Source organism: Cnephaeus nilssonii (assembly GCF_951640355.1).
Source record: "Cnephaeus nilssonii genome assembly, chromosome: 10".
Lineage (NCBI taxonomy): Eukaryota > Metazoa > Chordata > Mammalia > Chiroptera > Vespertilionidae > Cnephaeus > Cnephaeus nilssonii.
In genome coordinates this window covers 56,693,727-56,708,120 of record NC_137081.1, presented here as the reverse complement: position 1 = coordinate 56,708,120, position 14,394 = coordinate 56,693,727, and the positions used below count along the sequence as shown (strand labels likewise).

Below are 14,394 nucleotides of genomic sequence, written 5' to 3'. Positions count from 1 at the left end.
TGTACCCATACACAGAGTAAGTGTAAGCTGACTTAACTCAGTTAAATGACAGATACTCTCAGATTGAAAAGTAAAACAAAATCCAGCTATATTCTGTTTTTGAAAGAATTTCTAAAACATAATGACACAGAAGTTGACATTTAAGAGGAAGGAAAAAAAAAGTACCAGACTTATTTCCAGCAAATGGAAAGCTAGGTATTAAAAAAAATCCCTCTGCCATGCAAAACACCCAGATCTGGACAAACCACTTTACTAAAGTAAAGAAACTTTAAAAGGTATCTATAATAATAAAAGGGAAATATGCTAATTAGACCAGACATCATTCCAGATGTCCTTCCGGACGAAGCTGGGGCTGGAGGGAAGCCTTGGTCCCAGGTGCCTGCCAGCAGCTGGAGCAAAGCCCGAGTACTGGGTGCCTACAGGCAGCCAGAGGGAAGCCCAGGTCCCAGGTGCCTGCCAGTGGCTGGAGCGAAGCCCAGGTCCCGGGTGCCAGAGGGAAGCCTGTGCCAGCAGCCAGGGGAAGGAAGGCCTACTCTGGCATGAATTTCGTGCATCGGGCCTCTAGTTATCCATGGATATAAAAGCCTAAGTGACCGAATGACCGAACAACCAAATTACCAAATGACCAGTCAACCGGTCGCTATGATGTGCACTGACCACCAGGGGGCAGATGCTTAATGCGAGAGCTGCCCCCTGGTATCAGTGCGCACCCACAGCCAACCTCCTGTGGCCGGCCAGCCTCCTGCGGTCCCTGCCTGGCCCTGATGGCCCCGATCGGGGCTGCTGGCCAACCTCCCATGACCCCTCCCCACACTGGCCAACCTCCCATGACCCCTCCCCCCACCGGCCAACCTCCTGCAGCCCCAATTGGCCCCGATCACTGGACAGACCAAGGGACCCCACCCATGCATGAATTTGTGCACCAAGCCTCTAGTTAAGTTCATAAGAAATGAGGGGACATCCTTCAGAGACAGAGAAAGCAAAGAGGCAGCCCGCAGCTCAGAGGTAGAGAACATAAACACAGAAACTGGTGCTGTTCTGGGTCGGGGTCAGGGGCCTGCAGCCTGGGAGCTAGCCCCTGCCTGCCTCCTGCTGTTGTCCTGTGTGATGGGAACCAGCCAGGCTCAGTGTTCACATACTGTCTCTGGTGCCTGCTGCCCTACAACAGTCCAGTTGAGTAGTTACGACAGAGATCACATGACCCTCAAAGGTGAAAACCCTTACTATCTAGCCCTTCATAGAATAAGTTTTCTGACTCCTGTTCCTTGGGCCTAGAGATATGGGGGTTAGTGGCCACTGGGGTGGCACAGGGTGAGATGCAGAAACAGAAGCCCAGGATTTTGGTTCTGTGCACAGTGAGATGAACTGCAGACCGCCCCCCCCCCCACACACACACACACACACACACGTGAAATGATTCTGTTCTCTGTAAAAGAATGGGCTGCGGGGAAATCTGCCTCTCTGCACAGGGCACGCATGAGGAGACCTGTTGACCTGTGACCCTGCTGTGGATGGGTTACTCTGAGCTGGACAGCCACTACCTGGACTCACACTGCCCACCACGAAAGCAGCCTGCGGGCTCAGGAGCCCACTCCCAGAGACATTTTTGCAACGCTTCCCAGCTGTGCTGTAAATGAGGTGTCACCAGCATGTCCTCCCTGTGGTTTCTGTGCATTTTTTCATTCACTGTGGTAGACACCTGTGTGGTCCAAGCCAACACCCCGGGTGACAGTTGTTGATGTGAATGTTCTGGTTACAAAGTTGATATGCTTGAAGTGATCTGTCCCTAACCCCAACTTCCTTATTTTCTATTACTTTTAATGCACAATATTACAGTGTGCAGGTATTTTCATATACCCACACACCAATGTTCCTTTTGGAAAACCTGAATGCAGTGGAAACACCTAAATTCAGATACGTTCGGTTGAAATATTTTATTTCATTGAATAATGTGTTTGGATTTATTTTTTTAGTAGAATGATTACACTAAGAACTATTTTTTTCTAAATCTATATTGAGATGGCTCTATGCCTGAAAACTGTTCTCGTTCCTGAGCGTTCTGTATGTTTTTGCCTAGGCATTTGCTTGTAGGAAATTTTGGATAGTGACTGAGTAATGAGAGGAGGTATGGGGTTGGCCCCCATTCATGTCATACTGGAGAAGAGATGGACAAATAAGATTGGGTTTAGTGCAGTGAATTCTTGGTGTCCCCAGCACAGTACTGTTCAAAGATAAATAGTTCTCTGGAGAAGGGTGCCAGCTTCTGATGGGTACTTTGGTGGTACTTGGGGGCAAGTCAAACACAGCAGGAAGGGATGGATCTCTCCGTTTTCCCTGGACCCCCTCCCCAGGCCCAATCAATAGTTCTGGGAAGCCTCTAAGTCAGGGGAATAGTTTCATCCTTGGAGCCTGAGAGCCGGAGCCTGGCCTTCAGGCCAAGAAGACACATAGGCAAGGCCGAGGAGAACGGTGGCTGGTGGCAGGCTTCCTGTGCAAGAGCTGACCTGTGGTCACATCTAGTATATCAGTTCTTTATCTCTCTGAACAGCATCTCCTCTTAGAACCTAAGCTGTCAATAAATGTTGTGAATTGTTACAAGCTGATCATAGCTCCTAGGGTGTGGAATTAAGGAAATTCCATGTTCATGCTTAGAGCAAAGTTCGGAGGGAGACCAGCAAATGCCAACGTGAGGCAAATATGAGATGGCAAAAAATGATCTGCGGGGCAGTGGGGTTGGGGGGAGCCACAGGCTCTAAGATGCCACGCTTCAAGCAGGACACATCCTGTAACATGTAGGGGGCTTGCTAGGGCACTTTCTCGGCATTTCTTAAATCACGCCATTATAATCCATTTGAGTCCATATGCAGTAAAAACCCAAAGAAGCGACATCGCTGACTTGTGGTTATGTCCCATCATTTTCCGAAGATGCCCAACAAAATCTAGATATTTATGACAAGAGAAGGATGGTCAGACTGGCAAATCCTGAGAGTAGCAGGCAGTAGAGTTCAAGGTTTAGAAGTCAATTTATAGGGCTTTAAATCTAGGCTCTATGAGCTGTGTAACATTAGGCAAGGCAAGTCACCTTATTGTGCCTTAGTTTCCCTCACTATACAATAAGGCCAACAATAGTGCATATCTCATAGGTTGTTGTGCATAGCAAATTACTTCGTACATTCAAAGCAACAAGAACGGTGCCTGGTATGCAGCTAGTGCTCAATAAATGTTGGCTGTTCCCATTAGAAGTTCAGGCAAAGGACTAGAATGGTCAAGGATTTGTTGAGTATTGATTCACACATCTGCTGTTACACAACTAACCACCTTAAAAGATTATTGTGGTGTGTGTGTTTTTTACGATTTCTCCTAATTCCATGGGTTGACTGGGCTCAGATAGATGGTTATCCTGGGGCTCTCACTGGTGTTCTGGTGACTATGGTCAAAGTGGCCATATGGCAGCTGGGACAGGAGTCATTTGGGGGCCTGACTGTGCAGGCTGGTCCCAGATGACGTCTTCCCCTGTGGCTGGTGCTTTATGTCCCGCCCCATGGTGTCTCTCCCCATAGAGCTCCTCATTTTTCAGGGTTCCCTATGTGGGCTCTCCTCCAGCCGGGTAGTTGGACTTCTCACACAGCAACTGGCTTCTGAAAGCACAAAAGCAGAAACCGTAGGCCTTTGCTAATGCTTGGGCCCAGCATCACTGGCACAGCATCACTTCTGCCCATTCTATTGGTTAAAGAAGTCAGAGACCACCCAGATCCAATGGGGGGGGGGCGGGGATAACAGAGGGGCTTGCTTGCTGGGCGGCATGGTTCCTCGAGGTTGTCTTTGGTGACAGCTACCAAAGTGGACATGTGGAGATGAGGGTGGAGAATGTGTTTCTTTCCAAATGAAGGATGGATAAGGTGTGAGTCCCAGTGACTGAAGTAAACAGAGACAAAGGCCTGGTATAGAGAGAGCTAGGCCGGGGAGGAACAGGGTAGACTGTTGGCAGAACTCTGTGCAGGTGATTGGAGGCAGATGAGTGAAGGTAGGCATCACAGGAGCTGGAGATTTTGGTGACAGAACACAACCTCTGTGTCCTGGAAGACCACAGGAGCAAAACCATCACCAAGGAACCAGAGAAGCAGCCGCAGACCAGGCCCTGGGCACAGGTGACGGGCTGACAAGAGGAGCAGCAACCTCAGGGCCTCAACGTGGAGCGAGGGGGGAGCGTCCTTCTCACCCCGTTGGGGATCCAGGTTGATCACAGATTCTGGAAGAGCACTAAGTGTCCTAATTGGGATTCAGAAGCACTTCATTTGGACAAGAGGAAAGGAGAAGCTAGAGGCAGGCCAGTCATCACACCTTCGCGCTCAGGAGTTATGCTTTCATCTCTATGTCTGCTTGCCCAGGGCTTCCTTTGTAGGTGGACCTGCTTCCCCAAACCTCTAAGGGAACTTTGCAAGAGGGAAAGGAATAAATGAATCCAGAGTTCAGTTTTCCTCCTTAAGTGACAAGGATCAGAGACTCCACTAATACCCACTTTCACTTCACCTCACACCTAATTTATTCTAAATAACTATAAATGGCTTCCTCCATCCCCGCTTTCCCCAGATACCATCCAACTTGTACCCGGTTCTCATATTAGCCTTCCAGAGCACTTTGTTCCTATGCCCAGCAAAGCTTTTACTATTTTGTAACGTCGACATGATAAAGGTTAAACATCATAGGCTGTTATTCAAGGGTCCATAGGCTGGCATCTGAGAAGGAGGGGGCCAGGTTAGAGGATGATGGAAGGGAAACTCACAGATACCAACAGGTACTGCTTTCTAGCTTTAATAAGCCTGAAAGGGGACAAACAACACAAAAGAAACATCTGAATAGTGTATCATGTCCTCCCTCATGGCACAGACCAAGGAGGTGACAATGGTTGGTCAGCAGCACCAGGTCAGAACAAAAGGGCTCCCAGAAATTTATCTTCCCTTCTGGAAGGGCCCAATCATGCAGAAAAAAATACACCTTCTGCTACCTTGTAAAACCTCTCAACAAGCCACGCCACTTAGAACAAGCTTCCATGCCTAAGGTTTGAGTTCTGGGTCCCAACATCCTTGCTGCATAATATTCTACCACCTTTTTTTTTTTTTTTTTCCTGTGCCTGACCACAGGTTATTCATTTCCTTTCTCTAAACTGTGTAGAGGACTAGGAGATTTTCCATTTCTCCACAGAGATGTTTTCTGAGGATAATCGTGGTCATGCTCAACCACAGAAGTCTTCTGCAATGTGTGGATTTCAGGTTTTAACTTCAGACGCATATGCCACACAAGAAGTCTACTATAAAACGCCCCCTACTCTACAAACTTTTGGGTCCATTCAGACCCATTCTGTTCCCTTCACTTCCTGGTTCCTTCTTATTCCTGTGCACTAGGTGGAAAGAGACAGGAGGGAAGGCGTGAAGATGCCAGCTGATCCCGTGTCCCAAGAAGCTGAGGGGTTGGATCACATCCATCAGGGAAGCAAGTATGACAAGAGGTGTCTGCTCTGTACTTCTCTCATAGCTACTGCCTTTTTCTTGTATTTTTTTCTTAAATGTGTGAGACGTTTTATCTCCTCAGCCAAATTCTGAGCACGCTTTAGGAAGAGAAAGAATTTATTTTAAACTATGTCTGTTTCTACCTTGTCTATTTCTTTTTACTCAGGGTAGTTATAGATAATTGTTGGCCATAGGCAAAGGCAAAATTCATACAGATCACCCATCCGTCCATTAATCCATCCATTCATCGAGTCAAAAAACCTTTATCAACTGACCCCAATCCACTTCACACCCCTGCTGGGTGTTGCCCATCACAGAAGACGGTTTATGCAGGTTTGGAACTCTTAGATCCCCCATGCCTGATACATTGCACCCTATAAAAATTCATATTTAAAAATCATTATTCCAAAAGTAATACTGGCTTGTGATACACATTAAAACAGTATAGAAGGGTATAAAGGAAAAAGTAAAGCTTCCCTAATCGCCACTCCACCAAACTTCCCATTCCAATCACCCAAAAGTAACAGTTGCCAACAGCTCCTTATATACCCTTCCAGAAATGTGCATTCTTTTTGTACATAGGGAGGGTCATTCTATAGGTATTTATCTGTCGCTACTCCCTGACCTTCACCTATACAATGTATCTTGATTTTCTTTTCAAACACCATACAATTTACCCACTTAACGTACATAATTCAATGTTTTCAGAACGTTGTACAACCATCACCACAATCCTCATTCTTTTTCATGGCTGCAGAGACTTTATTCAGTAAATATTTGTTGAATCAAATTAAACCCTAGGTTTGGACTGAGACAGCAGGGAGAAGAGCAAATTGTCTAGAAACATTGAAATGCAGACACCCTGAGGCTTCTACTTTGATGACAGTTTTAAGCAACAGTGTTATGGGGATATGGCAACATGGATGAGAAAATACTCTTTTCACATTATCTGGATCTTTTCTCTCCAGATAGCATGGTCCTAGCCCATGTGGACATAAACCCATGTGTCTTGTGCTGGATTTCCTTTCGCAAGCCAAGAATTTTCACTTCCAAGTAAAGTTTTACTTCATTTTAGTAGATTCAAAAATAAATATTACTTTTAATAGTCATCCCAAACTAAGTTAGTTCATAGTAATAGTAACGGGACATCTTGTGCAGCATTTGTTTTAAATATACTGTGAAGGTAAGCATTTGAAATTAATACAATATTTATAAAATGTCTAAAGAGATGTAAGCAAATTGCTTTTGAAATTGTTTATAAATATTAGGAGTTTTAAGCATATGTGGTGCTAAGTAATATTAACATGTCTGGGAAAATGTGCAAAATAGAAGGAAAATAATACCACTGCTCTTTCCCACACTTACATTTCCACATATAAAATAACAAATTCTCTGAGAGAAAAAAAAAAGGTAATTGGTAAAATTAGTAAGGCCTACAATGACATTAAAAGCATGTACTCAAAAACAAACCTAAATCGGTTTAAACAGTAAAAAACACAATGCTCAAATACTATTGAAAGTAGAAAAGGAAAGGAACACAGGCAGTTTTTAGTGTAAAAAGAGAAATTCCCAGAGAGGTTGAAAAACATCTTTCTAGAGATTTTAAAAACTCGGTACGAACAGGACAGATTTGATGCCACATTCCTCTCTAAGGATTGAGACTATTCCACGAGAGGTCATGCAGCTAGTGAATTCTATTATTATTATCCAGTCCCGCATTGAGTCTCAGAGTGAAATATTCACTGTTCCTAAATCTCAATGAGTAAGTTCCTGAACATTTTCTCCCTCAGGACCTCTCTGGTAGTTGGCAGCATCTATCAAGTGTTCATCCTCAAATGCACCAGCAAGCATACAACTATTTTTCCAAAACACATCGATCAGATGTCAGAAACAGTAGAATACTCAGACCTTTTTTTCTTCGTAGGTCAAACTTCATCATTTCTGGGATTTGACTGAGATCTTAAACAGTCTGTATCTTAGAGCCATGGCCAGGTATCAGTTGTGGGTTCGATCCCCAGTCAGGGCACATACAAAAAGCAACCAATGAATGCATAAATACTGTAAGTGGAACAACAAGTCGATGTTTCTCTCTCCCCCCCCCCCCCCCCCCGCATTTCCCTCTTTCTCTAAAAATCAATCAATAAATTTTAAAAGTCTGTATCTTACATTTTCCTCATGAGTTTTCCAGGCAATGTCTTAATTTTAAAAAGTCTTCAATTTCCCTAGGTTTCCTTCAAAATGGCTTGTTACCTTCAGCTAAATAGATAATGAAGTTATTTTAATGATGGCAACATAAAACCCAAGAAAATAGATGTCCCATAAAACAAACAAACAAAAACTAAATAAATGCCAGAAGAAGGAAGCCCTATTACTCTTTTCATGATTTTAAAAAATATTATTTAGGACTTCGGATATGGACAAGTGGGCTGAACTCTTTGAGCAGAAAGTAATTTTTACTTGGCCCTCCTCCCATTATGAGTATGTTAAAAATAGTATTTAGCAATTAAGAGTCTGTTTTTAAAAATGGAAATGTTCTCTTCTTTCTACTTTCTGAAGAGGGAAAATGATAACTGAGAGGGCAGATTACAGAGCTGGAGAGATTATCTATAGAGGGCATGAGACCTAAGAACTCGAACAGAGCCAGGAAGTGCCCGCAGGAAACTGTTTCAGTGGAAACTGAGAGCTTTCTTGTACACTTTCTAATAATGAATGAGTACAAAGAGTTGGCAGTCAAGTCTGAAGGGCCAAAGAAGTCTGGGCCCCATGAATTCCCACAATGACTAGTCAAATCTCACTTCTAGGACAAAGGCCCACAATGCCGAGAAACTGCTGCAAGGAGAATACAGTTGAGCAGCACAGGAACAGCAGAATCAAAGGAAATAGCAGGCAGAGAAGGACATCTCTCCAGAAAAGAAGCTGCCAACTTTTTTAACCCTGCACAAATACAACTTAACAGAGAATTCCAGAGCTGTAGAATTAGAAGAACTATTTTGAGCCACAAATAATTCTAAAAGTTAAGCAAATTAATTGCAAGTAGAAATGAATAAAACAAAGGGTCAGATATTAATGTTGATATATAAAAAAAAACACAGATTAAGCAACATAATAACATCCCTACAGATAAGGAATGAGCACCAGAGAGACATTACTGCAATATAGGTTAACATTATAAGCTGAAAGTTAAAATCCATAAAAATGATATAAGGTATGAGAGCATGTTAATCAGAATTAGGAAAACTCAGGAATTAGGTGCTATATTCTCAGGAAAAAATTATAGATAAAAGGAAAACATTTCAGAAATGAGACAACTAAAAAAAACCCAAATGAATGAAAGATATAACAGATAAGGCCTTAAAGAAAATAAAAGCTAAGAAATAAAAAAAACAAAGACCCAAAATAATTTTCTATTTTTAAAATATACATTTTATTGATTTCAGAGAGGAAAGGAGGAGAGATAGAAACATCAATGATGAGAGAGAATCACTGATTGCACACCCCACACTGAGGCTCGAGCCTACAACTTGGGCATGTGCCCTGACTGGGAATTAAACCATGACCTCCTGGTTCATAGGTCAATGCTCAACCACTGAGCCATGCCAGCCAGGCAATTTTCTATTTTTAAAAAATGAAATCATATTTTTCAAAAATGTTGATGTCATTCTCAACAAAATACTAGCAGACTGAATTCAGCAGTATATTGAAAGCGTTGTATACAATGAACAAGTGGGATTTATTCCTGGAATGCAAGGATGATTCAACATATGAAAATCAGTCTATGTAATACACCACATTCACACAATGATGGTAGAAAAACTACATGATCTTGAAGATATAGGAGAGAAAGGGCATAACGAAAAAAGAGAAATTATCATGAAGTTGAGATGGGATGAAACCCAAAACACACTTTGGTGTTTGATAGAGAGAGAGTTGCTTCCACTGCTAGAGGAAGCAAAAGGAAAATGCAGACTTGGATGTACTAGTATTTGCAGATTTGGTGGTGGGGACTTAAGGGACTTCCTACCAGATGGAAGGATTCCAGTCTTTCCACACAGTTTGAGACAAATAATGAGGTGGAGTTGAACAGGCTATATCTTTATTAACTATGGGATTGAGGGTAGTGGTTTCTAATTTTGGGGGACCATTAATAAATACATTTTTGTTTTTATCTACTATATACACATGAATAGGTGAAATCGAATTTCATGGCACAGTGCTGATTCCTATTGGATATATATTGTTTTCTCTTTTATGCCCACCTGAAAAGCTAGACTGACGAAAGTCTAAGTGAAGCAGAGCACAAGAACTGGGGGGAGGAAAATAAAAGGGACAATAACCTATGTCAGGGTAAATATGACTCCCAGGCAGGGACTACCCTTGCTATCACAGAAATTCCTATAAAGTAGAGATATTTAATCAGAAACTGGCTAAATAGAGTATTTCTGATGAAATTATACTTTTAATAACTTGCTTTCTTAATATTTTTTCTTCAGTTTATTATGAATTTATGGCATTGACCTAAAAGTATATAAATACTTATTTACAGTGTAGAGAATGGAAACATCATAAAATCTTGGATGATGTTTGGAAACCCCCCACCCTGCCAGCCTTCCTATCCCCAAGAGGGAATCATTACCTTGATGTTAGTGTTAATCATTTGCCTATTTTCCTCGATGGTTTCACCACCTACCCTTAAACATTATAGGTTAGTTTGGTCTGTTTTTGTACTTCAGATAAATAAAATACAACACAGTATGTATACTTTTGCATCTGAGTCCTTTCACTAAATATTATGCTCATGTTAATTTTTTTCATTTTTATCTCTATTTGCAACTCCATATATGAATATAACACATTTTTTATATCTATTTTACTATTGATGAACATTTGGCTTGTTTTCATTTAGGAATCCCAGTCCATGTGTCCTTATACACATATGCCGGGGCTTCTCAAGGGCATATATTTAGGAATAGAATTGCTCTATCCAAGTGTATAAACAGTTACAACTTCATCTGATAAGTCCGGACTTTTCCAATTTACACTTTCACCACCAGTGGGTGCTTCCTATTATTCTGTAGGGTGTTACTGATATCGTTAGGTTTCTTGGTATTGTTGCCAATCTGGTGGATGCATATTGGTATTTCATTGGGTTTTTAATTGGTATTTCCATCTTTTCATATGTTTCTTAGCCACTTGGATTTCAGAATTATTTTATTTTGTTTCATTTTATAAAATGCTGGTCAGGACTCACTAAATTAATTTAATGACTCACAGTTGAAAAACAAGTGATCTATGGCATATTATTCTACCTTTCTGAACCTGTTTCCTTATCTGGAGAAATGGAAATAAGCTCATAAGGTTGTTATCATGGTCAAAGAAGACTTTATATGTAAAGTATATTCATGGTGCCGAAACCGGTTTGGCTCAGTGGATAGAGCGTCGGCCTGCGGACTCAAGGGTCCCAGGTTCGATTCCGGTCAAGGGCATGTACCTTGGTTGCGGGCACATCCCCAGTAGGGGGTGTGCAAGAGGCAGCTGATCGATGTTTCTAACTCTCTATCCCTCTCTCTTCCTCTCTGTAAAAAATCAATAAAATATATTTTTTTAAAAAAGTATATTCATGGCACTGAGCATACAGTGTGTGTTCAACAAATGGTACTATCATAAATACTGTTTTTAAAAAATGAAAGAAAATTAATAAGGTCTGAGTCAATAGCTACACTGCTTCCGCATAACCTCAAATATGAACTCCCTGTGGCTCTCAAAATAGTGGCACCCCCTCCTGCTGTACATCACCAGCTACTCGTATTTGTGTGGTTCTTTAGAAATAGTAAAAAGAAAAAACTTATGCTTGACTTATATTTGAAACATTGCCTTTCTATAAAATCATCTAGATATTTAATAGATGGTGAAACTTTTGATAGCATTCTAAATATTATCAATGTTAAAATATTCCTTCCAAACAGCCATACACATTTTTCCCTTAACCAAAATAGATATTCTGATGTCTGAAATGCTATTTCTAATTTCTAATTTATTCTTATGGGCTAATTTGCAAAATGAGATTGTCTTGGATGATTGGTTTGCAGTAAACATGGTATACCAAATTGGTTTCTAAATTTAGAGAAAGGTTGAGTCTTCTATTATAATAATCAAGAAACAATAGAAGTATTAATGGTAATGAAGCTTCCATGATTAAAAAGTTAAATTCTGAAAATAGCAAGCAGAAATGATTGTTAGCAGGTAGCAGTAACATAAATTATAATTCTCGCAAATGGTTATTTTGTTCTCTTTTTATGGGATAAGGCAACTTCCAAATTGCAATTTACTAAATGCTAATATATGTACCAAATGTGTCATAATTAAGTTTCATAGTGTTGGAGAATTTAGTACCATTAAAGAAACAAAGATATTGGAAATAGTGCATAAAATTCTAAGAATCATTTTTTTAAAAGGCAAGGCTGTTTTAATAGATGCTATGATTCTATGTCAATATTTTTAAAAATTTTAGAAAGCAGTAATCATTGTTATCCATATAAATGTATTCAGAGAAAAAGTTTGTTTACATTTAATAGGATTTGAAGATGAACTCTAGGTTTTAAATACGGTAGATTCCATGTCCTTTCTTGGCGGTTTTTGAGGACTGATTTTTGGTAATATCTCTTTGGCATAAAAGGTTTTATGAAGTCCAGCTTCTCGAAGTGCTAACTCAAAACGAAGTCTAGGGTCAGAAATTATCTGTAGAAATAAAGTACAATGTAAATAAATAGCAACTCATTGAACTACAGTAAATAGTTTAGTGCCATATTTCCCCAAGCTGCATAATTTGTTTTTGCTAGATAAATGACTAGATGACAGTAAATTTTGTGCATACAGTGACAATATCATGGTTATTTTTACTGAAAACATCCAAACCTTTTTGACAGTGCCACTTTCCAGTGAATCAGTGGTTTCCAACATAAGGTGTATAGACTGTTGCATAGTAGATGAGTCAAAATACAAAACATTAGAATTATTAAAAGATGAGATGAAAAAAGTTTACTTTCAATAATATCATTGATTCATTATTTATTGATGGCTGGAATATGCAAATATAGACAATCACTAATTAAAATAAAATAAATCTAAACCACAACCTTCTGCATCTGCCTTTAAACAGACATTTTAATTTCTCCGTCACTTGGCAATATGTAAATTAAGTTTAAGCACATGGCCACTACCTGAAAAACAAAAATCAATAGAACCTTCTTCCCAAGCCAGATTTCTATTTCAAGCAGAACTAGAAAATGCTTCCATCTATCTGATTCTAAGTGGGACTAGACATACGAGTAGTTCGATTTCTGTGTTCACTTAAAGCTGATTGGACTTTACTCCTCCTTCTGTGAATATTAAATGTCAGTGGTGCCGTTTGCAATGATAAGAAGGTAGTCACATGTGGATTTCAGCTAGGGAAGCATTTTACTTGGATTTAAAGTCCCCCTAGAGCAGGTGCGGAGAACCTTTTTTTCTGCCGAGGGCCATTTGGATATTTATAACATCATTTGAGGGCCATACAAGATTATCAGCTTAAAAATTAGCCTGCTATATTTGGTCAAACATTTCATTAATTCACTCCAAATGCTTTGGCAGGGCCAGACCAAATGATTTCGAGGGCCTTAGAGGGCCCTCGGGCCAGACGTTCCCCACCCCTGCCCTAGAAGATTGGATAATAAGCTGTTGAAAGCAGCCCCTCCTTGAAGGAGCTCTTTCATAGGGGTAATAAGATTATACCCAGATAACTACCGTTTGTGGCAACATGTGATAGATACCCCTAAGTGGTACATCTCTTGGTGCTGGTGAGAGTAGCATGGTCTCAGGTAAGGAGGAGCACCGAGCTAAAGTCCAACGTACTCTTTTCTAAAGCAGATGGGGGAGGAAGAAAGATTGAGCATGAAAGGAAGGAACATGCAAACTTAGAGGTCAAATCGGTCCATTTGGAATCACCATTGGGGAACTCTGGAAAAGGACACTGCTAAGCCTGGGACTTGAATTTGAAAGGCTTTTGGGCTCTGCCAAGGAGTCTGGAGAGCTACTGAGGTTGTATTTGTTTCTGTTTGGGGCATGGAATTAATATAATCACTGTCAATATATAAAAAGATGGATCTTATTGTAAGTTCAGGATAAATTAAGAAGGCAAGGAAAGAAGAGATGGAAGCAGAGAGAGTGGTTAAGGTGGCTACTACAATGGTCTAGACATGAAGTAATAAATATGCCTAAACTAGTCTGGTAGCAAGGAAGAGATAACTGTCAGAAACACTGAAGGGAAGAATTAATAGAACTTGGCAACTGGTCAGATTCCGGGACTAGGGGCAGTGATGCATACAGTCAAGAATAATACAGAGATTTATGTCTGACAAGCAACATATGTGATCCTTAGCCCTAGGTTTCTCCTCCTCTGCTCCAATCCAGGCTCCCTGGTCCCTCTCACCTACTTCCGGTGGTTCATGCTCCACCTGCATGTGTTTACCACTGTTCAGCTCCGGGGTGGGGGGTGAGGTTTAAACTGCTTTAATTATTCTACTTTTTGAATAAACAAAGTGAAATGGAGATCTCCTTTGAATACTGACCACGATCTTCCCAATTTCCCAGAGGCAGCCAATCAGTTTCTTGTAAATGTGTACTAGACATTTTCACCCAACACATGACTTGAACAAAAGTTCTCTCTTCCCAAATCTGTTTCTCCTTCTATATTCTTACACTAGAGGCCCAGCACACGAAATCGTGCATGGGTAGGGTCCCTAGGCCTAGCCTGCGATCGGGGCCATCTTCTGCCCACTCGCCAGTCCCCAGTTCTGCCCTGCCACTAATACCCACCCCAGTTCCCCGTGGTTCCCCGTTGGCCATCCAGCAA

At 41.1% G+C, this 14,394-nt stretch overlaps 1 protein-coding gene across 5 annotated transcripts in view; it reads right to left on the bottom strand.

Moving 5' to 3' along the window:
- Positions 1-12,085: 12,085 nt before the first annotated feature.
- Positions 12,086-14,394, bottom strand: part of CCDC148 (coiled-coil domain containing 148) — a gene marked incomplete at its 3' end in the record, with an annotated part of 216,997 nt that continues 214,688 nt past the window's right edge. For all 5 annotated transcript variants that reach the window (XM_079782912.1, XM_079782908.1, XM_079782910.1 and 2 more), the window contains one exon: positions 12,086-12,242. In XM_079782912.1, the coding sequence (XP_079639038.1) occupies positions 12,096-12,242 (147 nt within the window). The remainder of the gene's footprint in view (positions 12,243-14,394) is intronic.